Source organism: Danio aesculapii, chromosome 2, assembly GCF_903798145.1.
Source record: "Danio aesculapii chromosome 2, fDanAes4.1, whole genome shotgun sequence".
Taxonomy (NCBI): Eukaryota; Metazoa; Chordata; class Actinopteri; order Cypriniformes; family Danionidae; genus Danio; species Danio aesculapii.
In genome coordinates this window covers 33,528,708-33,555,430 of record NC_079436.1, presented here as the reverse complement: position 1 = coordinate 33,555,430, position 26,723 = coordinate 33,528,708, and the positions used below count along the sequence as shown (strand labels likewise).

Here is a 26,723-nt window from a genome sequence, read left to right as displayed (position 1 = left end):
TTGCCTACCACTGAATTACAGTGAAAAAAAAGGAAATGACAGGTGGACCAGATTGTATGACATGGGCTTCATATCATATTTTCTGTAGGGTATTTGTTGAGTTGGAATATATTTTGTAATTATTATAAGTGTGCTTAGGTTTCTCAAACCTTTACATTGTTCTACAAGTCAGTTAGTTGAATGAGTCAAATTTGGCCATTTACAATTGAAAAATCATTACAGATAGTCTTGGTGAGGAGTCTAATCTGAAGAGCCATTACTCTGAAACATCATAAATTGACTTTAATTGTTAAGTAAACTCAAAGTGGTATCTAATTCAAAATGTGCATTATTTCTGCAATATTTTCAACATTTTTACAAAGAATGACAAATAAAATTTCAAGATTAGCTGAAATTTGAAATATTTAAAAAAAAAATAATTGATCAAAGTTTTAATTATCTCATATTATCTCACAAAAATGTGTTGTCACAGAATACTTTTCTTGTACACGCTCAGCAAAGGAATTATATGGGTAAAAGTTTTTTTTCTGGTCATAAAAAGCACCATTTACACAAAACGCATTAAAATGTAATTTGAGTGTAAAAATAGTTTACATTAAGAAATAAGTCAAACATTTTGACTCACTGATATATTAAAACATTATTTTTAAGGATGATAATACAGCCTTAAATTTTAATTCATTGTTCCTTTGCCATTTAATATCTTTTAATTCTACTTTACCAAGATTTATTTTACATTTATTTAAAAAATCCATCAATATATATATATATATATATATATATATATATATATATATATATATATATATATATATATATATATATATATATATATATTTTTTTTTTTTTTTTTTTTTTTTTTTACAAAAGTAGTTTTAAACATTAAGCAGACTCTGGCATTTAATATGCTTTATGAAAACAGAACATCATATATGTTTTTTTTTATCATCATTACAAAATCAGTATATTCTATTAATGTTTGTTATAATAGAAATTAGTCAAGAAATAATTTGATGTATTAATAATCTCATCAATTATTTTATCGGCTCTCTGTTTTTTTTAAGTACGCATCAGGCCAGCGAAGATTAATCTGTAAAGTCTCCCTCTGCATCCGACTGTCAGCATAAAAGAAATGTGTGGCTGCAGTATCAATAGATGGCCTGTGTGATAGCGTGTTAAAATACGAGCTGAGCTATTGGGAATGTGCGGAGCGGAGCAGCAGTGCAGTGAAAGAGCTGCTCCAGCACTTCCCCCTCCCGGCGTTGATGTGAGGGGCTCCGCCTGGGTGGTCTCCCTCTCTCTCCACTTTGGCGAGCTGTTGCTTAGCAGCTAATAATAGGAGATGTTTGCAAAGTAATTTGCCTCTTCCTCGGCCAATGAGAACCAGAGCACTTTTCCATCAAACCACCCTTTTCAGGGTTTGCAAAGGGGCTACCTCTCCAAATGTTACTGCAACAGGATCAGAGGTAGACTGGCGGAATCCGCTCGCCACTTTCTTCTGCTTTAAAACGAGTTACGCGCTATAGCTGGACGAATGAAGACCGAGGGATCTATACGGATTCGCGCACATAATGTTGGGATGGAGTTGGAAGACTTTGGCTCAAGGAAAGACTAGAGAATATTTCTTGAAGTTGAACCCGGTGGATGCGCGTATCGCGAATCTTGGATTATTATTATTATCGCCTCCGTTTAACGCGCCGCGTTTGCCTTTAACTTTCTTCAGCGCTTCTTCTGCCTCCCGTTTGGACTATGGCCTCGGATCCCAGAGACCCGGGACCGGCCGGTGGTGTTTTTGGAGATTTACCCCCAAGTTACACACGCTCTCCGCCGCCTGTGAACTCAGATCTCCTCCGGAGACCCAGTTACTGCCACGCCGCTTTTGCTTTAAAACAGATTTCTAAGGTGACAAACGCTTTCCCCCCCATGGAATACACACACAGAGAGAGAGGACAGACTCTCTCACACACGCTCGCCTTGTTTTTCTTCGTAGTATATGTGTTAATATTTTCGTATTTCAGGGACCTGTTAAGGGCTTTCTTTAGCCTAGTTTTGGATTGTGAGTTCTTTTAATCCAATGAAAAAATACAGGGGTAAAACAGTTCGTATGTTAGGAGAGAAAGTAAAGTGCGAGTGTGGACAGCGACGACTATGAATGAGAGCAGAGTCTCCATTCATTTAGCTCTTCACTCTGCGCGTTTTGAGTCTTTTTCGCGTTTAACTAGTCCTTAAGGCTGCCTCTGTGTTCAGTCTGGTGGGTCTAGATACAATATAGCGTGTTTGTTTGACAATGCGCGCGTCCTGCTGAGGAATTCACTGATTAAGTTTGATCTGACAAAGCATCAGTGAAGCGCATGAACGCTTGGCTATGTGTCAAATCTCCCATGAGTGAAACCAAAACATGTCCAGTTATTCTGTAGCTAGGACTGCCAGTTACAGGAAACTTGTGAGGTAGTTCCAAAGCTTAGCGACATTTCAAAATGTCACTTTACATGTTTGATTATAAAATAAATTATTAAAATGTATTTGTAGCAAGCTGCTGTTATAACAGAAAAACAAAATATCTTTAAACAGTTCTGTAAGGCAAGTTTTACAGATTCCAGCTAATGTTGCATGGTCCTATGTGTTTTACTTTGAAGGCTAAACCATTTATGGCGTTTTAATATAATTATTAATGTAATAAACTGTGAAACAGTATAATTATAAGTTAAATATCGTGCTTAATACCACTGTGAGCAGTGAATCCAGACCAGATGAAAAACCTCAGGCCTGTCATATGTTTGGTCAAAAGTTAAACAATAAACAATTTAACTCTAAACAGTTTATACCTGCTAAACGTGAAAGCAACAAGTTCATTGAACTTTTTAGAACTTTCCAAATAATGCCAAAAAAAACAAAAAAAAGAAAATTTGCCACATTTACTGAAATTATTGCAACAAGCATATTGGCTGAAAACAAAGATATAGAACGTTATAAAAACATATTTTAGCAGCTCTATGAAGTTCTCAAACTCATGTCAGTTACCATGTTAAATAATATGCAAAAGATATGCATTTATACAGTTTAGGGTGAATTGAGAAATTTGTCACAATTAACTAAATGGTTTTTATTATTTACATTTAGCTGGTTTTTGTGGCCAAATACCTTCGACTTTCCATATTCTACAACTAATAGTGTCTCATTTAGAAGCAAACAAAGAACAAAATGTAAATAAATCGTTAAATTACCTCGCCTGTAAATATTGATTCATGCGTTGTCATGACAGTTCACTGTCCTGGCAGGGCACCGTGTGTTACAACTGATCTGAAACAGCATCACTGTACATGTGAATAAGTGTTCCTCTCTTGTGTCTCAGGGGAAAGCTGTGGGACAGAAAGCACCACTGTGGATTCGGGCGAGGTTCCAGGCTTTTCTCTTTTCTCTGGGCTGTCACATCCAGCGACACTGTGGAAAAGTGCTTTTCATTGGACTTCTTGTGTTCGGAGCCCTGTCTGTTGGTTTGCGGGTCGCTGCCATTGAAACAGACATAGAGAAACTATGGGTGGAAGGTGAGTCCAAACTTTCATGTTTCACAGATGCGCTGTGTGGGTGGGTTTTGGGGCCTGATTGGTGTGTAGATTAGAATGAACAAAGTTATTTGTGAGCTGAATGCTGATGTTACTTCACGTAGGGTCAGAACAGACATAGTCCTTTTTAGTGCAACTCACTCTCCAAACTATTTGACTGCCTTAGCGTAGCTTAACTGATTGCAAATGTGATTGTGGTGTAGTTGTTGGACGATATAGACCCAGACCTTGTGTGGGCTTCTGATATGAAGACTCAGGATCTTTGAGCGGACATAGACCGTGGCCTCTGGAATTCCATATCTCCTGTCACGCACACGTAGCATTCTTTTTCCTAGCGCATGCAAGCCTTCTCTTGTTCTCTCCCCATCAGCCTATATTGTTTGCGTTGGGTGCTGTGCTTGATGTTTTTCTTTTTCTCCCCTTTCCCGTTTGACGTCCTTTCCGTGCACCTCACTTATCTGTGCATTTTCAGGCAGCTTTATTTGGTTTTCACACTGCCAAATTCCTTCTAAGCCCCTAGGCTTTCGCCACACTGCTGATCCCCTGCACAGATGGGCTGTGTGTGAATCGTTAGCCATCTTTGAGGTGCTGACCCTCCCCCTCGTGCTCGCTGTGTGGTCCTTTACTATTCTTGGATTCCATTCAACAATAAAGGCACCCCCCTTTACCAAAAACGTGAATACAGCTGAAGTTTACCCACCTGTTTCACACTCGCACACACAACGTGCACATTCATGCACAACAGGAGTTGTTATTTTACACTTTTGAAATTTGATTTCAAATATATTGCTTATAATAGCCCAGCATTGGTCTGTTAGAACTAGAAAGCTAGAAACTTTTATACAGGCATTGATATAGCTATATGTCCTTTAGTCAAAAAATTATGGCTTTCAGCATCTCAAGAAACAAATTATAATCACTTGTGAAATATATACTGTACTGTAAATGCAGTGATATATGAAATTGTGTTCTCTGGTGAAACGGTTAGATGGGAGTTTAAATCGAAGGGAGTTGTCGGATGTTGTCAGTGAAATTTGTGTTTTAATGTAAAGCAGGCATAAAGCATGGGGCTCCTGGAGAGAAACGCCAAAGTGCTGAAAAGGAACGCTGTGCCTTTAAGAGGCAGTGCCTCTGTTTCTAAAGTTTCTGCCTGCGTTGTTTCCCCCAATAGCCCATTGACAAAGCTGCTCTGGGCTGAATGGGGAGTAAGTGGTATGGTAACAAGGAGAGGTTAGTTCTCACACACAGGCACACACATTCACTTCTGCACACATACACATAAAAAGTCACAGGGACAAACAAAAGAGTTTTATAATGGGTCTTGTGATTGGGAATTGAATTTAAAAAGGTCCCTGGTGCTGTTAGCGATTACTAAAGAGTTGCATATATCAAGAAGGCTTTCCAGTGACTTGTCAAACCAAAACATATTATAACAAAATGACTTTGCCATTGCTCTATTTTAAAGATAGATCGGTAGTTTATTATTGTAAACTTTACTTCATAAATATTCAAATCAAAGTTGTGTAAGGGGAGCCATAAAGAATGGCAAGGCAACCAGGGACTGTGGATCTCACACTTGCCCAGCTGTGCAGTTTGGAGCATATGCCTCCTCATTGCTTAGCCCTGAGGCAGTAACTGTCCCTCCTTCACCTCTGCTCTAGCCCCCACCCAAATGTCACCCAGGCCACCAAGTGTTCGTGTCCTTAGGGACCACCCGGGCCACCCGTAATTGCTTCCGCCTTCCAGCAAACAATGTGTGAAAAGTAGCAACCTTGTGTTTAGGTGCCTTATAAGAAATAACCTACGGTTTAATTAAGTTTAGACACACTGTTAAGAATATTGTTTTGTATGTTGTGCCACAAGCACTTTTTAAAAACATCAAGGGCCCATCAATATTTTTGTGTGTTTATATCTGTGAAAGTAAAATTATTGTATGCTTTAGCATGACTATCACTATCATTATAATCTCTTTTTTATAAAGCTATGGCTTTCCAGACCAGAGAGATGATTTCTTGCTTGAAAATCATTTACTGGTAAAAAATTGAGAACATTAATTTATGTACTAAACCTGTAAGTCGTATGCCAATGTTGTCATCATCTTAATTTCATTTTATAAACAAAAAACAGTTGAAACATTCTTCAAAACATGTTATTTTCAAAACAAGTCATAGTGGTTTGAAACAAAACACAAGTAAGCAAATGATCACTGCATTTACATTTTTTTGTGAAATAGCCCATTATGTAGTTGGTTAATTCTTGGGAAAGTATGATTGTACTTGCATAGAGAGACAGGAAAAAAGGCAATAAAATGAAATGTAGGATGACGGTTTGGGGGCTGGTAGGAGAAGAAACGCTCTAGCATCTACACCCTTAAATTACACTGGATTTCATGTTTTCTCCTTATGTGAAGTGTCAGATTGCAGAGGGGAATCTGTTTGGAGAATTAAGAGAGGAGAAAAGATTGAGAAAGTTGTGTTTTCAAAGGAGCTGAAGTTATTTCATCTGGTTTCTGACACCAGACCGGGTGGTGCCACATCTTGCTTTAATTGTGCAGATTTGAATAATTGATTGAGCTTTTTTAGAGTAAAGGACGAGGAAAGCTTTGTCAGTAAAAAGGTTGCCTGTCTGTGTGGGGTGAAAGAGGCAGACTTTGATATGTGATTATATGCTTGAGTAATGCTTGCCTCCCAAAAGGATTGTTGCCATTTAACGGTCATTGCAAAAATGTGTGCCGGGCTAAACAAACGGCAAACTTTTTTAAACAGATGGACATGTTTATGTTCTCATATACAGTCGTAACTTAATTTTTCTCATCCGTTTTGACACGATTTCAGTGTGCCTGACAGACGTGTACACACAGACAAGCTGTACAAACATAACTCAAATGTGTGCAGTGATATCTGGGTAGCAGGCGTGCTTGAGCTGTATGAAGCCACCAGGCAGCAGATGAGAGAAATAAAGAACATATACAAACTGCATGAATGACCTTGTCCACATGCATGTAAGTTGAGGGAACCAGCACAAGCCCAGGATTCACGGACACATGTGGACCCTTGAGTGTTAGGACTAGTTATCTAAGCTAACAAACAGAAAAAGAAAAAGAAATGCAAGGTAAATGTAATAATTCATTAGAAAATACACAGTCTTCCAGTGCTGGTGCTGGATTCAAAAGAAAGAAAGCTCTATGAAGCATTATTGGAGGTGAATAGCAAGCCGCAGCACCCCAGCTACATAAATAAACTCTAACTGCCGAGACTTAGACCTCACCAGTAGAAAGTACAAACAAGGCCAGAGTCAACCTGGGTCAGTTGAAAATGTTTACTTCAACCCCCTGTTTCCACCCCCCACCTCACATAGGCCGGCCTCCAGCCCCCATTACTCAAGAGCCATATGAGCTGAATGCATCCTTTTTTCAAAGTTTAGCAACTTTCTACCCCAAATCAGAGCATTGCCAATTAAGGCTTTACTCACTTTTCATTCTTTCATCTTGATAAGTTTGTATGGCATAGCACTTGTTTTTTAAATATTAGGTGGTTAATAGCATGATGGTTTCAGAGGCTCTCGGTACAGCAAAAGAACAAGTTTTCATATCTAAGGTCCAGCTAACATTGGCAGCATGTCCAGAGAAACAAATTGAGGTCTAACTCCATGGCAGAGATCCTAGATTACACTTTTTATATATATTGTTAAGCTGATCTTACTAGAACAACACATCAGTCACAAGTGGAGTCCAAGCTCTGAAGAAGCTGCCTGTCTTGATGTCCGATTCTGACAGTATTTCTTACATTGAGTCCAATGAGGGTCATTGCCTTTGATCCATGTGAAAAAAAAAGAAACTGGTAATTTTTTTGAGAAAAAAGTCCTTTTTTGTCCTCCTCAACAGTTTGTCCTTTTGGTTAGGGTAAAAAAAAAACATTTTCTTGGTACGTGGTGGAAAAGAAATGGTTTCTGGGCTCAATAAATTCATTTCCAGTTTGAATGAAACCAACAACGTGGAAAAATTTTGCCTTTCACCATGGGATGAATGTATGTTTCAACCACACATTAAGCTGCATTAGCAGCCAGTGGAGTGCTTAATGTGGGTATTTTTCACAGCAGCCAACACTAGGGCTGATTAGCATAATTAGTACAGGGAAGGCTATACATATGGAAATGGCCAGGACCTAAATGCCAGAACCGGAGGAAATTTATGTCAATGCTGACAGAAGTATCAGGTCTGAATAAATGCTAGCTCCAAAGCTTGAGCCATCTTGATTCATTTTCTAATTTTTGCATCTGTCATTTGGAGAGTTACAATGCAAAATGTTTGTGTCATATTTTATCACCCTCGCCTAAAGTTATGTCAGAGAGATGTTCAGAAGGTCATGCATATATTTCACATGCATAGACAAGCTCGCTTTTCCTTCTCTTTTGTATTTTTTTTTTTTTTTTGCAGGAAAAAATATGTCCAGTTGATTTTGAAGTGAGTGTCTCTTTTTTTTCCTGTTTGTTGGGAAACAACAAAAAGTGACTGAAAATGACAAAGACATGCATTGAGTCTTTTGGTGGCCTTGAGCTAGCGCTCACAGAGGCAGAGGTGGAGCATTCTCCATCTGCCACTGTATTGGGGCTAGATGGGGTGGTTCTCTCAGTCATGGTCAAGCTATTGAGACTCCTTTTGATTAAGAGTTGCTGTGAAGCTGAAATGTTTTAAAAAGATTTGCACTTGAGCCAAATCTATCCTTCTTGTCTAATGCAGCTAGAAAGAAGAGGAAGAAAATTTCTAACAAAAAGCTTGGAATGGACATTATCGGGGCTTGACAGACCCAGGGAAAAAAGCTAAACCAGCTTGTTTTGTTCTTGGAGGTTTCATATACTAATTTGTGTGGGAGAAAATAAGAGGAACGGAAAAAGAGTAAGTGAATACTTGAGTCTGAGCTTGGGCATGCATTGGCACCCAACTGCGCATCTGTGCTCTTGGGATTTCTTGGGTGGTGAAAACAGGTAAAAATGTCTCTTTCAGCACTCTTCCTTGTGGGACTTCCTCCAGAACAGCATGAGTCCTTTCAGAAGCCTCTTAATCCCTCTAATCTGGACCACAACACTTTGAAGGTGGCCTGTCCTAATGGAGAAAGCACTGGGTTTCAGACCTCGCTGCTCTTTGCTACTGCACCACATGCAATAACTCAAAGAGTGGACAGTAACATATTTTAAATTATGTTTATTTTAGCACAGTCTTTATTATAACAAATATTGCTATAATGTTTTTATTTTGCATTTCCTCCTTACCTTTTATATGTTTACCACATATTTTACACTGCTTTATGCATCAACATAGTAGTAACCTATTTTAGGTTAGTTGAAGGCAATATGTTCATGAGTGAGATTGGAGATGACAGGGTGCACTGGTAGGGTGACACCAGGGAGCAGGGGGCTACTTCTCCATAGTTAATTACATGTCACTTTCCATACTGCCCACTGGGAGGGAACCCACTCACACCAGCTCATTTGGTTGGTCTGCTCCTGGGTGGGACCTTGAGACAAACTTCACGAGGCTCACTACCATTGTGCTTCAGCCAGTGAGCGCAGAGCATTAATTAAACAGATTTTTGCATTTTATGCGCTATAGCATTACACCTAATTTGCCACACAACTGTCTAACCTATGAGACATTGAGGCTTGTTCCTTTCCGGCTATGTCGGGGAACACTGGTTGGACCCTCCTCGTGGATAATTGGCCTGTGATGGTGATGTCACCCCCAAGGCTGTGAAAAATGAAGGACAACAGAGGAGGGAGGGCCTCTGTTTGGGAGATAGTGAGTTCTATGTAGGAATATTGTCAGTTCAATATTACACAACTTTAGTCTGCTGTAATTTAGGTGTTTATTCTTTGTTTTATATTTACATAAAATATATAACCATTGTTGCCCTGTTCTAGTGCCAGAAAATGAAAACAAATATAAGCACTTTGAAACTTCCATAGCCTATGTTTTTGACAGTTATAGCAGTTTGAACCTAAACTGTACATCCGTAGTCACTCTTGTGGATTAAAGTAATTTTTACCCCTCTGACATTATGTTTTTGGCTGTGAAATATTTGTGTGCCTGTCTCTTTAAGTGTAAGGCAGCAGCGAGCCGAGAGAACAGAGCAAAGCTCCCATCTGGAGAGTGGCTGAGTGGAGTGGTGACTGAGCGGCGGGGCCCACTCGGTCCCTAGCTGGGTGGTCCAGATGGGAGGAACCAGACACAAATAGCTATAATTTACTTCAGGAGCCCCTGTAATTACAGGCCCAAGGATTGGAGCTCAATTCCTGCAGATGCCTGAATGCATTAAATATGAACATGCTGTCTGTAGGCCGACACAAATGCATGTTTGCAGTTTGTAAAGAACTTCAGTTTTGAAGTAATGTGTTTATGTAACCTGCTAGCGGCATGAATGGAACCAGGAAGTTGATGCATCAGGAATGGATGCATCAGGTTGCATGCTTCAGGGCAACAAGTCACGTGTCCTTTTTTTTAGATTTGTGATGCAATTTCTTTGTTTCTATGCAGTCTTTTCTTTCATTAATCAAAACCTTTCGTGTTAAAAGATTGTTGTTAAAAGATGCCCAAGCCACTTACAAAGCTGTGGGCTACTCCTGACAAGAACAGTACCCCTCTACTGTCTTTCATTTCCACTCCCTCACTCAATTAACTGAGGGAGGCAGTGAGATTTGCTGAGGAGGAAAAGTGGCTCGGTGGGCTCAGCCAGCCACTGCAGGCTTGTCATCATGCATTGGGACATGGAGGGGTAGACGGACATTCTCTGATCTGGGCCGGTGTGTTTCATGTGCATTTGGCATAGCTGCAGTTACCCTGCGTCCTCTTTTCATCACCGCCTCCGTTAATTAGGGGGCTGGACTCCAGAGTTTCCTCTGCACTCTTTGATGCTTTTCATCCCAAATCAACATACCACATGAACAGTATTCTGTCTCTACTCTTCTGCCTTACTCCCATCCCTTTTCTTTCCTTCTCACATCTTGGATACAGGCAAGGTGACCTGTAGATCAAGACCCAAATTCATGAGGGATCTTAGGCAGGTGAGCCATTAATTAAAATGCTAGTGAGAAGATTGACCCAGCAAAGATTTTCTGTCAGTTTTTAGATAACCACATAGGAGTATTTATGGGGCATTTTGCAAAGGCTGGTTAGACTGTAAAAGTGTGGACCATGTCACAATGTGTGCTAAAGACACAAATGTGATCAACACATCTGTTTCTGGGATTAGTTGTGAAGTGTACACAAGGGAATGAAATCTTTAGTGAGTTTAATTGAAGGTTAAGTTGGGGCTTAATTATGACATTAACATCTTCCTGAGGACCATGGTTGTTTCTTTAATGTACTGATTGTTGCAATCTGACCATTAACATTGTACTGTGCAGTAACAACATAGCGCAGTTTGTCTGGCTGACAGTCAACAGGAATATAATTTTCATGACCACAAAGGTGTATCCTTTCGTCAATGTTGAAAAATACCTTGTTTTCTCTCTGTCTCAGCTGGCAGTCGGGTGAGCAAAGAGTTACGCTACACAAAAGAGAAGCAAGGAGAGGAGTCAGTATTCACCTCACAGATGCTGATACAGACACCCAAACAGGAAGGAACTAATATTCTTACCAGGGAGGCATTGCTGCTCCACCTGGAGGCAGCTCTGTCAGCCAGCAAAGTTCAAGTGTCTCTTTATGGAAAGTGAGTACAACCACAAGCATGAATACAGAAAAATTCAAATGCTTACAAACACAAAAAAATTTTAACATGTGCTTGTACAATTTCTACCCACAGATCTTGGGACCTTAATAAAATCTGCTTCAAATCTGGAGTTCCAATTATAGAAAATGTCATGATTGAAAGGGTAAGAATTATTCACTGTTTGCTTAGTCCTAGCTGTTGTAGTTTTTTATAACTTTGTTTTGTTCTGTACCATAACATTTTCTTTAAAGATGATATACTATTTCTTTACAGATGATTGATAAGCTTTTCCCCTGCATGATTGTGACTCCTTTGGACTGCTTTTGGGAAGGCTCCAAGTTGCAGGGAGGCTCTGCCTACTTACCGTAAGCATTCTGATTAATCTTAATTAATATATAGCCACATTTTTAAAATGAAGACACCAAGAGTTCACGGGACCATTTTTAATCTTTAGGGACCAAAATTAACCATAGCACAAGGTTCCGTGTCTTAACTTTGGCTTTAAAACACTTGTCCCCCCTCCCTTATATAACGCACGCTTCTATAACAATTGGGCTTTACCTTCAACCAAAATGGTGCTGTCTTCGACATACTCTGACATCAAGGCCCTAGCAAAAGCTCTATTTAGTCTTTTGGTAAGCCAAAGCCTGGTTCCGTCATCACTGGGGTTTGAGCTGTCATCGGTGTGGTGAGGGGACTTTACAGGACAATTTCTAATCCTGCACCCTGTTCCACCACCCAATCCCCCAGCTTGAAGAAGCCCTTATGGAAAGGGGACATAGAGAAGAGGGAGGGAGAGAGATGACTGCTACTGGGTGGGTAAGAGGGAAGGATGGGGGTGCAGGGGAGCCTTTGGGTCAGACAATGGTAAGCATTCTTTCAGTTTACGAGTGAGTGTCCATCAGTGAGGGGGCCCTGGAGGGGGCCTGGCTTTGTCAGCACTGGGTAACACTGTGCATTCTCATGGTAATCGCCCAGGCTTGGAGCTGTAAGTTGTCCAACAAATAAAATGGGCATTATTCAAGTCGTGGGCTCAAAGAGAATGAGAGGAAAAAGTGGGAGAAATTAACTGTGGACGTTAGACATTGTAGTTTACACTGCCACCCATCCCACTCTGCATCCCCCTCCTAAAAACATCTTTAAAATTTTATTGGTGAGTAATTGACAGTTAATTTTTTTCCTATTTCATGCAAGACAAAAAAATGATGAGTGGCTTCTAAAAATATTTGGTTATTTATTGTGATTTCTCTTTGGGCTTGAGTTAGCCATGGAGGCTAATGTCCTCTCAAGCTTCCGCTTCAGTTCAGCTGTTTTTTTTTTTTCGTCTAAAGGGAAAAGAGCGAGAGTGAGACAGAGAGAGAAAGGGAGGGAGAGAGTGAGTGAGGGAGAAAAAACTTGAGGGAACAAAGACCAGCAATCTATGGAAAAACAAAAGGGCCCAGGCTGGTTCACTCAAGCAAAAAAATAGGAGATAAAGGAGACTCTCTTTGCAAGCAGGAGCAAAGGCGCTTGGTATGTGGGAATGGGAGAGGACCTGCTTTATTTGAAGCTACTCTTCATGAGTTATTGGAGTGAGATTGGGCCTAGAGTTGGGACACTATTCACTTTTATTCTTTACCCACAAACAGTCATCATGATAAAAGCCCCCTCTCACTCAGAGGGTATTACTCTAAGTTCGTTGACATTTTACTTGGGATTGTTTTGAGCTACAGATGATTGTAAGTGTTTTGTTTCCTTATTATATATTAGTTTAATAAGGCTTTAGTAATGTACAAATTTTACCAGTCTACACTCTTGTGTTTATTAATGTTCTCCAGAATGTGCTGACGTGTTCTACTTTTAACAAATCAGTCCAAAACAGTCCCACTGTAACACAACTACACATAAAGAATTCGTCCTTGGCACATCAACAGACAACAATCCACTTAATACCCACCAACTGAGAGAAGATAGATTTAAACCTGCAGGCTGAGGGGTTGAAAAAACTGGGCTTTCAAGACATTCAGCACAGCCCTTCCCAGCATACCCTTTGCCCGCCTTCATCCTTATCAAGATGTTGTAGAGGCAGAGGTAATTGTTATGACTCGATGCACAGAGTTAAGAGACAGCAGCCTGTAGACCGCCAGCATATTATGCCCCTCCGTGTAACAGGATAATAAACGCTACTTTATGCAGCATCTGTAGTCTGCCTCCACCAGGGAGGGTCTGGTGCCTGCAGGCTCAGAAAAGCAGTTCAGGGAATGGAAGGGGATTGCTTTGAAAATGCTCTATCTTTCGAAAAAGTTAAAGAATTATCAGTATTATAGCTGCTAGATTGATTGAAATGTGTTTCAATTTTGTTATTTCCTGGCATAGGGGCATGCCTGACATTCAGTGGATGAATCTGGATCCCCTCAAGCTAATGGAGGAGTTAAGCCAGTTTACATCTCTAGAAGGATTTCGAGAGATGCTGGATAAAGCTCAGGTGGGCCATGCCTATATGAACCGTCCATGCTTAGATCCCAGTGACACAGACTGCCCTCACAGTGCCCCTAATAAGGACCCATGGCAGGTGGGTACAGTGTTGTAATGCATATAACTATATCTTATTAATCTGGGTCTGTATATTGCATTAAATGTGTCGTCTATATCTTATGTAGGTCCCTGATATTGCTGCTGAACTTCAGGGTGGTTGCCATGGTTTCTCCAAGAAGTTCATGCACTGGCAGGAGGAGCTGATCCTGGGTGAAAGCGTAAAGGACTCCCAGAATGCCTTGCAGAGGTGAGAAAGAAGGGGGGAAGAAAGGAGGAGCAGCAAGAGGTGGGGGTATGTGGGTGGGCCTCTCTTAGGAGGCCCTTACAAGAAAGAAAGTGAGAGAGAAAACCAGAAAGAGACAGAGGTGGAGAGAGAGGGAGGAATCTTTCTGACTCCTAATAACCTCACACATCCATGGAATTCCTTACATGAAGAGGGATCAGTTTCCACCTCTGACCTCAGCATAGGCAAGACCAATTAAACATGATGGACAGCCACATAACCTATGGACAGATCTAAAATGCAGAGTAGAGGAAATTGAAAACACAACAAAAGAAAGCATATGATACAAAGTAAACAAACCAAAAGGAAGAGTAAATGTGTTTATACCTTTAATCTCACTTGGGTTTATTTTCAGTGCAAAGTTTAATTTGTGATAAATGAAGGTCACTGCGAAGAGCTGTACATTTACCTTCACACAGCATTTGAACATTGTGCAAATATCAATCATCAGTGTTAATGTTATTTACTACAGCCCAAGAAGGATTAACACCAAGTTATTTACTGCAGCCCAAACACCTTATTCCAGTCATTATTACAACTTCTTTCTATTAATGCTCACATTAGTTACATGCATGTTTATATGGTCTGATTTCACTCAGCTCTCTGCATTTCCTCCAACAGTGCGGAGGCCCTTCAGACAATGTTCCTCCTCATGAGTCCCAAACAGCTCTATGAGCACTTCAAAGATGACTATGAGATCCATGACATCAACTGGAATGAGGACAAAGCCACCGCCATCTTGGAGTCCTGGCAGAGGAAGTTTGTTGAGGTAATTTCCTTTTTCAAAACACACCCACACAGTCACTTTGTGAGGTCTGAATGGTTTCAGTGACCACAGAGGGTTCCCGCCTGATGTGGAAAGGTAAAAAGAGTGTAGGAGGTCACAAGTTGAGCAAGAGGGTTGTTTTCCCTAGACCAGAGGATGGCAATGTCTGCCTGAATTCCATCAATCCTCAGCTGCCTAGTAAACGGAGTCCTCCTAGGAGGCCACTGACAGACTCCCAGTTATAGGAACAAGCTGTTTTTGCGATAACTGACACCCAGCACACTTACTGAAAGTGAGGGAGAATTTGAGAGAGAGAAGAAGAGCCTCCAGTAATGCTTTAGAAAGAGATCACGAGAGAGGAAAGTTAAGTCAAATGAGTTCTGGGAGATAGAGCACTGTAAAAACAAAATGCAGGGGTATTCCTTTCACCTTAAGGTTGTCGGCCATTCATGGTGCTGATGGAGTAGCCTGAGACACCATGTGATCTCATCTGATCCATTTGACCTCTACCCTTTGGCATCTGTGCTCATTATTTCTCACTTGTCAAGCTTCATAGGATCTTGTGCTATCTTGTTTGTGTGTTATTAGTATAAAATATGAGGTGGATAATGGTATGCCCCACAGAAAAAAATATTTATGTAACTTGTCAGAAGAAGTAATTTAAGTTCTGCAATAAGTTTACTGTAAACACACAATGCTACATTAAGATACTTTACTCACAAGTCATGTAAAGTATTTTAGACACATATAGCTGTCTAATCCAAATAATGGATAAATTCTCTTACTCTGGATTGATGTTCATATTTTGAATTTGTTTCTAGGTTGTTCATGGGAGCATTCCTCAGAACTCTTCCTCCAATGCTTTTGCTTTCTCTACAACCACTCTTAATGACATCATGAAATCTTTCTCTGACGTCAGCGTAATCAGGGTGGCAGGTGGTTATCTGCTCATGGTAAGACATCCATTACTGTAGCTGCTCTAGTTAAAGCTAATGAAAATGTGATAAGCATGTCTCCATATGTGTGGAGCAATTCTCTTACATATACCTTTTCATGCACAGCTGGCATACGCATGCGTGACCATGCTGCGCTGGGACTGTGCTAAGTCTCAGGGTGCTGTAGGGCTGGCAGGAGTACTGCTAGTTGCTCTATCTGTGGCTGCAGGACTTGGACTGTGTTCACTGTTGGGACTGTCCTTTAATGCTGCCACCACACAGGTGAAAACACACCTAAACCTCTTAAATTCACACCCACCCTCAGGGCTTGGCTGTAACTCAGAAATTTGTGTTTCTCCACAGGTGCTACCATTTCTAGCCTTGGGCATTGGAGTTGATGACATGTTCTTGTTGGCTCATTCCTTCACAGAGACCCGATCCAACATCCCATTTAAGGCAAGTATCGCATGAACATGCTCTGGATCATGACTTCTAAGCCCTGAGAATGTTGCTTAGACTTTCTGTTGTTGCTGCTGAAGATCACAGCTCATTTTTTCTATTTATCTCCATAGGAGAGGACAGGTGACTGCTTGAGAAGAACTGGCACCAGTGTGGCTCTCACCTCAATTAATAACATGATTGCTTTCTTCATGGCAGCTCTAGTGCCTATTCCTGCTCTTCGGGCCTTCTCACTTCAGGTATAAGAGAGTATTTTGTTTGTGATGCATGTCATTAACCATTGTGCGCTGTCATGTCTATTCAGAATGACTTGCAGGACTGGTTACTCACAGAATAGGACAGTGAAAGGTCACTCTTATAAATGAGCAGTCAACCTTAATTTAAAGTAAGGCTGGCCTTTGTTGTTTTACGTTTTCGTATTCTCTCTCCATTTTATGGTCGATCCCCTTCATTCATCTAAAATCACTGCCTGGATTTCAGGTGGTTAGGGGATACCAAGAGAGAGGTAATAAGATGAGGGAAAATATCAGTATATCACCCAGCCATCAGCCTGTGCTTCTCTGATCTCCCCAGGCTAACCCTGGGTGGTCTGCGCTGTAATGATATGGAATAAAATGTCTGTTTGAGGTTGATAGAGTTGGGGAGGGGGGGTTCTGCTCAGACTCGCTGTGACCTTGGGAGTCCCCTTTCTCTGGATTGTTGACTATTTGTGAAGTGATGGGGGAGGGGATTGCTGGTTGATTTAGGGTGCATATTTTAGTTTCTGGAATTCAATCCGAAGCACTAAAACAGCGAGGGATCCTGAATGCAGTGTGTTTTTTCTCAAGTTCAGACAGCAGCTGTGGAGTCGGGTGGCAATGTAGAACTCATGAACGAAAAGATTTGGCCTCTACCCTGAAGTCTCTTTTCTCTCTCATTTTTATTTCAGGCGGCTGTTGTGGTGGTCTTTAACTTTGCTATGGTTTTGCTGATATTCCCTGCCATTCTGAGTTTGGACCTGCATAGACGAGAGGACAAAAGACTGGACATCCTGTGCTGTTTCTACAGGTAATTAGGATGTACTGTCCTATTATTTTATCCAGTTTTCCTTAATAATGGAAATCTTTAATGCTAAAGGTGTGCATTCTTGTTTTATTTCCTCCAGTCCCTGTTCATCTCGGGTCATTCAAATCCAGCCTCAAGAGCTCTCAGATGCTAATGACAACCATCAGCGTGCTCCAGCTACCCCCACCTACACAGGCTCCACGATAACCACAAGCACCCACATTACCACCACTGTTCAGGCCTTCACTCAATGTGATGCAGCTGGTCAGCATATTGTCACCATCTTGCCACCCACCTCCCAGATATCCACCTCTCCTCCATCCATGGTCCTATCTACACCAACTCCTACCACTGACCCTTATGGCTCTCAGGTTTTCACCACTTCCAGCTCCACCCGAGACCTTCTAGCCCAGGTGGAAGAGCCCAAAGAGGGCCGTGAGTGTGTGCCTCTTCCCTTCTTTCGCTGGAATTTGTCAAGCTTTGCAAGAGAAAAGTATGCCCCTCTGTTGCTGAAGCCTGAAACAAAAACTGTGGTGGTTGTTGTTTTTGTGGCTCTTCTAAGCCTCAGCCTCTATGGTACCACAATGGTTCACGATGGACTTTATTTGACTGATATTGTCCCTAGAGACACAAAGGAGTATGAATTCATTTCAGCTCAATTTAAATACTTCTCCTTCTATAACATGTACCTCGTTACCATGGATGGCTTTGACTATGCCCGTTCTCAAAGACAGCTTCTGCAGCTTCATAATGCCTTCAACTCTGTTAAATACGTAGTTAAGGATGGCAATCACAAACTTCCAGAATGTGGCTGCACTACTTCCAGGATTGGCTCAAAGGTAAGCTATAATTTGGCAGCAAGTGCTGCATTTTACTATTACTTATATTACAAAAAATCAGCATATAACTTGTTTTGCACAATTGTGATGTTTAAGGGTTAAGATATATCAGTATCTACAAAATACTGGTGTCACATAAACCAGCAGGTGAGAGAAAGAGTTCAGTGAAAGTTCATTTCATCTTCTTTTGTGTTCCTCCCACCTGGACATAGAGAGGATTATGCAAGGGTCAGGGGTTATCTCAGGCTGTTTGTGACCTCACTGCTGACATTGGTTTACATTGAGAGCTAAGCTGTGAGGTGAATCCACAATAGTTAAAAGTCAGTGAATTGAAAAGAAGCTATTTATTGTGAAAGGCTGTGGAAACTGGAGGTAGTTGAAAGACTCTCTCTTTCTCCCCTATGCTATTTCCTTTTCTTGTGAGGAGATCTCTGTAATTACAGAATGGTTGTGGAAACTGTTTTTCAGCTGTTGCCAGACTTTGTAATTTGGAGAGCACGAAAGGCTTTCTCTGGTTAGTTTATTCAGCCCACACACATTTATTCAACACCAGGCAGAAAGATGGAGAACTCAGTGAGGGGAGGGGGTTTTGGTTCATATGCCTGCTTGTGTGTGATGACTGGAATTAAATCGGAGGAGTAAATTTAACAATCCTCAATGCTATCAAAGCTATCAAAGTTGTGAATAAAACAGCAGGATGGTTTCTCACAGTTGGTATAATTGTACATGTCTATGTTCCTTGCAGGTCTGCAAGCCACTTTTGATGCTGATTGGGAAGCTGGCAAAATCACCTATGACAGCTATCGCAATGGCACAGAGGATGGAGCACTGGCCTACAAGCTTCTCATACAAACTGGCTCTAAGAAAGAACCTTTCAACTACAGCCAGGTATGTAGTCAAATGTTGGTGATTCAGCTTAAATAGCTCTTCAAAATAGTTGCAAAATAGATTCCAAAACTCACACTTTCACATTTTGGTTCTTTTAAAGCTCACATCCCGCCGTTTGGTGGATGAGGACGGTCTTATTCCTCCAGAGGTTTTTTATATCTACCTGACAGTATGGGTCAGTAATGATCCACTGGGCTATGCTGCCTCCCAAGCCAACTTTTACCCCCATCCTCGGGAGTGGATCCATGATAAGTACGACACCACTGGGGAGAACCTTCGCAGTAAGTAGACCCTGACAATGAGATTAGAAAGGTGGTCAAATAATTTTATGCATGTTTCACAAGTCATACCTAATGTTTAACAGCATTATCTCTCGTTTCTTTCAGTCCCTGCAGCAGAGCCTCTAGAGTTTGCACAGTTTCCTTTCTACCTAAATGGACTAAGACAAGCCTCAGACTTTATTGAAGCCATCGAGAGCGTGCGCACAATCTGTGAAGAGTTCATGCGTCAGGGAATCAAGAACTATCCCAACGGCTACCCCTTTTTGTTTTGGGAACAGTACATTGGTCTGCGCCACTGGTTCCTACTGTCCATCAGTGTAGTGCTTGCCTGCACCTTCCTGGTGTGTGCCATCCTCCTGCTCAACCCCTGGACCGCAGGCATCATTGTAAGTCTACTTTCCTCTGACTCTAATCCATTTCTACCTCCTTTCATTCTATCCCCCTATTCTCTTATTTCTCTTGCTCCCCCTGATCCCCTCAACACAGCTCAATAACTTTGCCACCAGGGCAGTTTTTAGGGAGGGCCTTGTGGGTTGTCTAGAGGGTGCTGCTTGCATACACACATATATACACAGTCACGCACATACGTACTCTCCCCCTCATTTCTTTTGTCATTCAAATGGGTGCAGCAAGACTTTCTAAAGAAGAAATTCAAAGCTCTCCTGAAGGCTTTTACCTCCAACTGCCTTTGTCCAGAAATTTGGGGACAGGACGGATCTGCCCAGTCACGACCTTGGCCTGCTAAACCCATCCATCAGGGATTTGGTGTAGTGGGGGTAGAGGGTGGGTGAGTTATTTCAGGGGCTAGAAGGCATTTCACACAGACCGGTGTGCTCCTTAGTGCAATATGATGAAGCAACGGAACTAGAAATGGCCATTGGCCTTGGATAAAATGTATTTCAGATTCAGCTTGAATATGTCAAACTCATTTAATGTTTATGCCATTTATTTTTAAAAATGTAAACAGTTTATTTCACTTTTTATTGAAGCAGTTGAGTAAATTCTCAGTTATTTTCAGTTTTACAGCCTATATGTGGCCATAGTAAATTTAAGCATGACCAAATTGGGACCCCTGCTAACATCAGAGGATTTCAGGGCAAAGATTATCCAAGTTACCTATTCATTGTATAAAAAAATTGTTTCTCATTATTAGTAAGGCACAGAGGTCCACGCTGCACCAGGAAATCAAGCGCAAAATCATCTGTATTCTCTTTTATCACATAGGGTCACTCATTTCCCTAACCCTGAAACTGAGAAGTCATAGAAGGGGCCAGGACATGGCCATTATGTAATCTGATACCTGGGGCAGATGACAGTGAAATGTAGAGGATATTGGCCCAGTGAGGCCCATTTATGCTTTGTGATTCATGTACAGCTATTTCTATGCACAGTACTATTCATGCAGTTCCTAACATGCTGATCTGTTCTTCTACTCCTTAGGTTTTTATTTTGGCCATGATGACAGTGGAACTTTTTGGCATCATGGGCCTAATTGGTATCAAGCTGAGTGCTATTCCTGTGGTCATCCTTATAGCCTCTGTTGGTATTGGAGTGGAATTTACTGTGCACATTGCACTGGTAAGGGCATCTTGCACTGTAATTCATCAGTATTTGTATTTCTGCCTATGAAATTCAATAGAGCAGTTTTATTCTCTCTGTTGTAGGGTTTCCTAACTGCCATTGGGGACAGGAACACTCGTTCAGCCGTTGCTATGGAACATATGTTTGCTCCTGTGATTGACGGCGCCATCTCCACTCTTTTGGGAGTGCTTATGCTAGCCGGCTCAGAGTTTGACTTCATCATGAGGTGAGTGATTGTCACTTTTGGCAGGTCTTTGAGGTCAGCCCATATGCTGTTTTTCGAAATGGTGGCAGACCTTAGGCAGGAACATAGTTGACCATGTGGCTTTAGGATACAGGTGGTAATGTTTGTCTCTTTATCACCTGGTGTTGTCAGTCTTGAGGTTAACTCCCCTTAGACCACCACAACACACTTACAAACATCATTGAGCTGCTTGAATGCACAACAAATGGAGGAAAGATCAAGGGAGTGAAGCAGCTGCTTGTAAACATGTAAATATACAACCCATTGCTCTGTGACTCAACACGCACACACTTGCTCACAGTCAACTGTCCAATCAATTTGTTGTAAACTCACTCTGCCCTCTGCATTTGGGTAGCTTGTTTGCATGCTTTAATACCTACTTTGCTGAAATAAAATGTTTTTTTAAGGATTAGGGGTGTGCTGAAAGCAAACCACAACATTGAAAGATGCCTCATGCAGATCCATGACATAAAAATGGCTTAGTTAGAGGATACAGCACAACACAGTTGAAAATAAAAACAAATGATCAGGAGCCATATTTTTTACAGCACCCACATATTCGATGAAAGACTTACTTAAATATGAGCAGTGTATGGATGGATCTCCAGGAAACTGCAGGGGGGTGTTGGAGCATATTGCTTTAGGACAGTGGGCAAAGCTGGAAGAAGGACTGGGGGTTGGTTTGGAACAAACCATTTGGTTCAAGTGGTGTGCCAGCACTGGGGCATTCATGGTGGGAGGTCCTGTTTAGATGTAGAGAGAAAGAGAGAGGTCTGGCCCTCTAGATGGGGAGTAGCATAAATACATTGCTGTAAACATCTCCTGGCTGTGGGACACTGAATAAACAGGAGAACAAGCTCAGCGGCCCCTCTTAGAATGAGCCACCCTTTCCAACCCCTGACATGGAATGGAAAAGATTACAGTTTATATAAACAACAGAATTCCTAACACTAGGTCTACTCTGGAGGTCTAACCCAGGCGGGGCCCATGGATGGTTTAGTCTTTTTTTCCCCCATTTTTTTTCTTTTTCTTTTTTTACTCCTTAAATAAATCATGCTCCACTTTCGGAATGTTGACTTAGTAAAATAAACATGCGCCCTTTTTCCAATCTTTTCATGTATACAGGACCGTCAGACAGAATGAGAGCCTTTAACTAACAAAAGATGCATAAGTGCAGCCAGAGATGTTTGGCTTCTTTGTCTGATTTTCCCCATTCTTAAAAACCTTCATGTTTTCACTGAACATTACAAATGGTGTTGATTTTGCCCTTCCTTAAACCCATATGAAAGTGTCACTCAAACTATGTAATTCTACTGTTTCTTACTGTTTTCAGACATCACTACTGAGAGATATGAGAAATAAATAGTTCACACTCAAAATGGATGATTCACGTTAATGAAACAGACATCAGAAAAGTGGAAGGAAGGAGTAGAGGGAACAAATGCAGACTCACTTGTCTCCATCTGAGAAACCCATAGCATAACTCAGTCTCTGGTCTAAATGTGGCATGTAATTCTGACCAGAGTTTCTGGTAGTGCTGCATTTTATGCACAGACCTGACAGGCCACCTTGGAAATTTGGGTTTTAGAGGTCAATTTAAATATTACCTCTCCCTGACTGTACATAATGTCTGAAAATAGGTGATTATAGTCTTTTAAAACCAGAGGTTCTGTGATACAGTACAGATCTCAGTTCCACATGGAGCTGTGAAGAGACTGAACCAAAATAGACCCAAAATACACTTCATTTGTGCAATGACGGTCAGACCTGTAATCTTTTAAATAGTTTTTTATACATTTGTTTGATGGTTCTGAAACAGCCAGAGTAAACACATGGCATCATTGACAGAGATGGGTCAGTGGACAGCAGTTTCCACTGTATGTCTGGAATGTTCCAAGTAGATATAGATTAACTTTTACCCCTCCTTCTTTCTTTCCTAAATCCAAAGTTCTTGTAGATGTGACAGAAGCAAAAATGGTCAGAGGGTGGGAGGTTAAAAGAACATTCCAGACTTATTCCAGATTCTGTTCCTCTACCTCCAGAAGTCTGAACCACAGCAAAAACAGCTGAATTGTCTCTTTTTTGTGTAACCATTTAACTGGAGTGCTCTCTAATTTTCTCATGCACTGTCTTTCTTGTGGTGAATCAGAGCCCTCCCTCAATGCTGAGCTAAAGCGCAGAGGCACAAACACCCTAACAGTTCTGCAGCCTATTAGTGAGCCCTACATGGTAACACGCAAGCCTGTGTAAAGAACAAATTCTACTTAAGCTTTTCTCAGCCTTATGTTGTTAGCCTTTACAACTAAAATGTAATGCTTTCCCAAGAGCTAATGCTTGGGAATCCTCATTCACCACACTTTTCCTTGGCCCCTTTGTTCAAACATATATTTTCAATGCTACTTCTAGCTTTAAAGCAATTCGGCAAAATCTGCACCAATTCACACTGCTTGACCAGACCCGCTAGTGGATGTGCTAACCAGGCCTCCATGTTCTTGGCTCTAGAGGTGGAGGGTTGTGTTTTTTGCTAGTCTTCATAAGTGGATTGAGTTTCCTGCTTTTGTCGCCCCCACTGAGAAAATATGTTGTTTTAGCATTGATCTTAACAAATTCCCTTTTGCACACACAATACTTGTTGACTGTAAGAACTCTTGTTGATGGACTCAAGCATCAGTTTGCAGGTTTTGCATAAAACAGTTTATTGCACATGTGAAAGAAATGACTTTTAACAAATCTCCAAGCTAGTGTTGCATAATTAGCTCTTAAAGCGACATGCTTGTTGTGGCCCAGAAGGAGGGAGATAGAGTTGGAGTAAGAAAAATGTAGAAAGCAACTGTCTGCCCTTGCCTGCCCAGCGTAAACATAAAGGTTGTGTGCCCTGGCCAGGGTGAAATGGGATCTCAATAATAGGGGGTATTAAGTTCCTGAGGAGAAAATTACATTAACAGCAGTGGCAGCTTTTAGACCAGAGGGAGAGAAGAAAGCAGAGAGAGAAAAGCAATGGTGAGGGGTGAGTATTTCTGACGCATAGAATCTGCTCACTAATATAAACACATCTCCTCAGGAAGTGGCAGGGCAGTGGTGATAGATGAGGGCTCCCAGAGGGAGAGAAAGCGAGCACTAGCTATGAAGATGGAACCCAGGAATTTCTCTCCTGCCTTGTCAGGTCGCCAAAAGAAAGGAAGCAGGGAAAGGAAATGTAGAGAAAGAAACAATGGACAAGAAAAGCAACATGTTACTTTTCAATATCACCTTCCTCTCCTCATTTTAACATGCAGCTGATATTTGGGGGCTGCTTCAGTTTTAATGTTTTCTCCATTTGTACCTCTATTATACAGATACTTCTTTGCTGTGCTGGCCATACTGACGTTGTTGGGGATCCTGAATGGTTTGGTGCTACTTCCGGTACTTCTTTCACTCATGGGCCCCCCAGCTGAGGTTGTACCTGCTAACAACGCAAATCATTTGCAAAGTCCCTCTCCTGAGCCCATGCCTCCTCCTATGAACCACCATGGGTACTACGCAGGGCACATCCCCAAGGCATCACATCAGGCATTCTCTGAGACCTCTGACTCTGAGTACTATTCTGAAACGACGACCACCTCTGGCATCGGGGAGGAGGAATACAAGTACTGTGACAGGAGCACATACATCACACCTCCAGCTCAACCTCCAACCTCTCATATTCTGCTTGAAGCCAGCAAGAACCCCAGCTTCCCTAAGCTCACAGTAAGTCAACCTTACAGAAAAATATTAGGTGAACTGCTTGTGCTGTAGCCTGCACCGAGCACATTTGTAATGCTTGTTTCTTGTTTTAAGGTGGTGAAACCGTTTCATGAAGTACAGAACGGCGAGTCTAAGCAAAACGCTGTTAACTCCGTCAGTTCACAGATCAAACGGTGGGACAATAAAAATGAGGACCAAGGGCAGAGGCAACAACATTTACCTACCGACAGGACCCACTGTCATCGTAGGACTACTCAGTGTGGCCCAGGGCCACAACAGGGAAGAGGGCAGCAGCAAAACAGGACTACAGCCCCAGCCCATAGGTCTGGGGCATTGCAGCACCCTAATAATGCCATCACCATGGTTACAGCAACAGCCTCTGTGACAGTGGCAGTGCACCCCAGTTTGCCGGGGTCATACCAGGGTTACATGCATGAAGGGTTTGAGGATAATGAGTCAGACTCTTTTGATGACTCTAAGAGGACTTCTCAAACCTATGGGAAAGCTACACATTATAAGAAAGACTCTTTGGAACTTCAAGATCTGAATTCCACAGAAAAAGACCCACATGAAGCTAACCAGATGCTAGGTAAATAGTTTTATATTTAAATTGCCAAAACTAGACATATGTATTTTTGCTTGTCATGAAAAAAACAATCAGCTCTCTTTATTGGTCATAACTAATGTCCATCTTTTGCATGTGTTACAGGTTGTGCATGGAATCAAGCAGCCAAAGATTGCTAGACTGCTACCAGCCCCCACATCCTTTTGTCTGGAATCTCTGGCTGTTTTGGGAAGTTCCCAACCCCAGCCCTGTGTCTTTTATCTCTTGAACTGTACATAGACCTCACACAGAAAAGAGGAATATTATTAAAGAAATTATTAAAAAAAGGTCTTTTTAGACATTTATGAATTATATATATATATATATATATATATATATATATATATATATATATATATATATATATATATATATATATATATATATATATATATATATATATATATATATATATATATATATATATATATATATATATACTAAAAGAGGGAAACTATTTTAAAATGTGCTGTATAACTTGTGTATTCTCTTGTGTAAAAGTCAGATGTATAAGAGGATTTGGAGGCCTTGTTGCCTCCTTTGTATAGATTATAAAATGTTCTATATGTAAAGTATGTGAAATGATATTAGTTTATTGAAATGCAAGGTCAGTGTTTTTTTTTTTGTTTTTTTTTTGCTGCTACAGTTCAAATTTAAGATGACGTGTCTTGAAAATATGCAGTACCCCTTTCCCCAACATAAGCCAAGATTTAAATTTATATTAACAAGTTCTTAAACTGCAGCCAATAGGAAGCTTATCTGTTTTGTTCAAAGATGTTGACTTTTCTTCGATTGCACTGTACAAAATCAAAACCTATTTAGATAACAGTTTTTCTCAGTTGAAATTTGCAGTGACTTTTCCTGTATTTATTTTACTTTTTTACTGACAGCAACCATTGTGTCTTCCTAACTTTTAATCTTACCTAATTAATGTTAAACTGTTCAGTAATGCTTCACTGTACAGATAAGGATCAGCACTGTCACTGATATGGAAAGTTATCCTCTGTTTTATGACTGTTTTACACATCATTGTTAGCATGAAATGCTCTGTCTAGTTCAGCATGTAATGAATAACAGGACTAAGGGTCTTGTGTTTTTGTTACATTATTCCATTATATAATTATTTGCAGTCTACGTCTAAATACTTGAAGGGGTGGTTAAATGACACTTTGTTTTGCTTTTCTTCTTTGGTTATTTTTGCCATACATGAGTAAGCTTTAGTTTGTCACTATATATGCCTCAGCAAAAGTTTGGGAGACATCAGGCAAACGTTGTTTACTGAAATATTATTCAGAA

General features: G+C 40.9%; 1 protein-coding gene across 1 annotated transcript; it reads left to right on the top strand.

Annotated features, from left to right (window-relative positions):
* Positions 1 to 1,338: 1,338 nt before the first annotated feature.
* On the top strand, positions 1,339 to 25,715 carry ptch2 (patched 2). Its single transcript, XM_056477868.1, is given in 23 exon segments — positions 1,339 to 1,902; positions 3,353 to 3,545; positions 11,077 to 11,266; positions 11,360 to 11,429; positions 11,540 to 11,631; positions 13,622 to 13,817; positions 13,906 to 14,027; positions 14,685 to 14,832; positions 15,651 to 15,782; positions 15,891 to 16,046; positions 16,128 to 16,220; positions 16,337 to 16,462; positions 17,152 to 17,270; positions 17,368 to 18,068; positions 18,071 to 18,106; positions 18,852 to 18,994; positions 19,095 to 19,275; positions 19,381 to 19,661; positions 20,716 to 20,853; positions 20,940 to 21,082; positions 24,436 to 24,826; positions 24,917 to 25,412; positions 25,533 to 25,715. Coding segments are annotated over 23 exon segments (4,335 nt in total). The 5' UTR covers positions 1,339 to 1,749; the 3' UTR covers positions 25,568 to 25,715.
* The last annotated feature ends 1,008 nt before the right edge of the window (positions 25,716 to 26,723 follow it).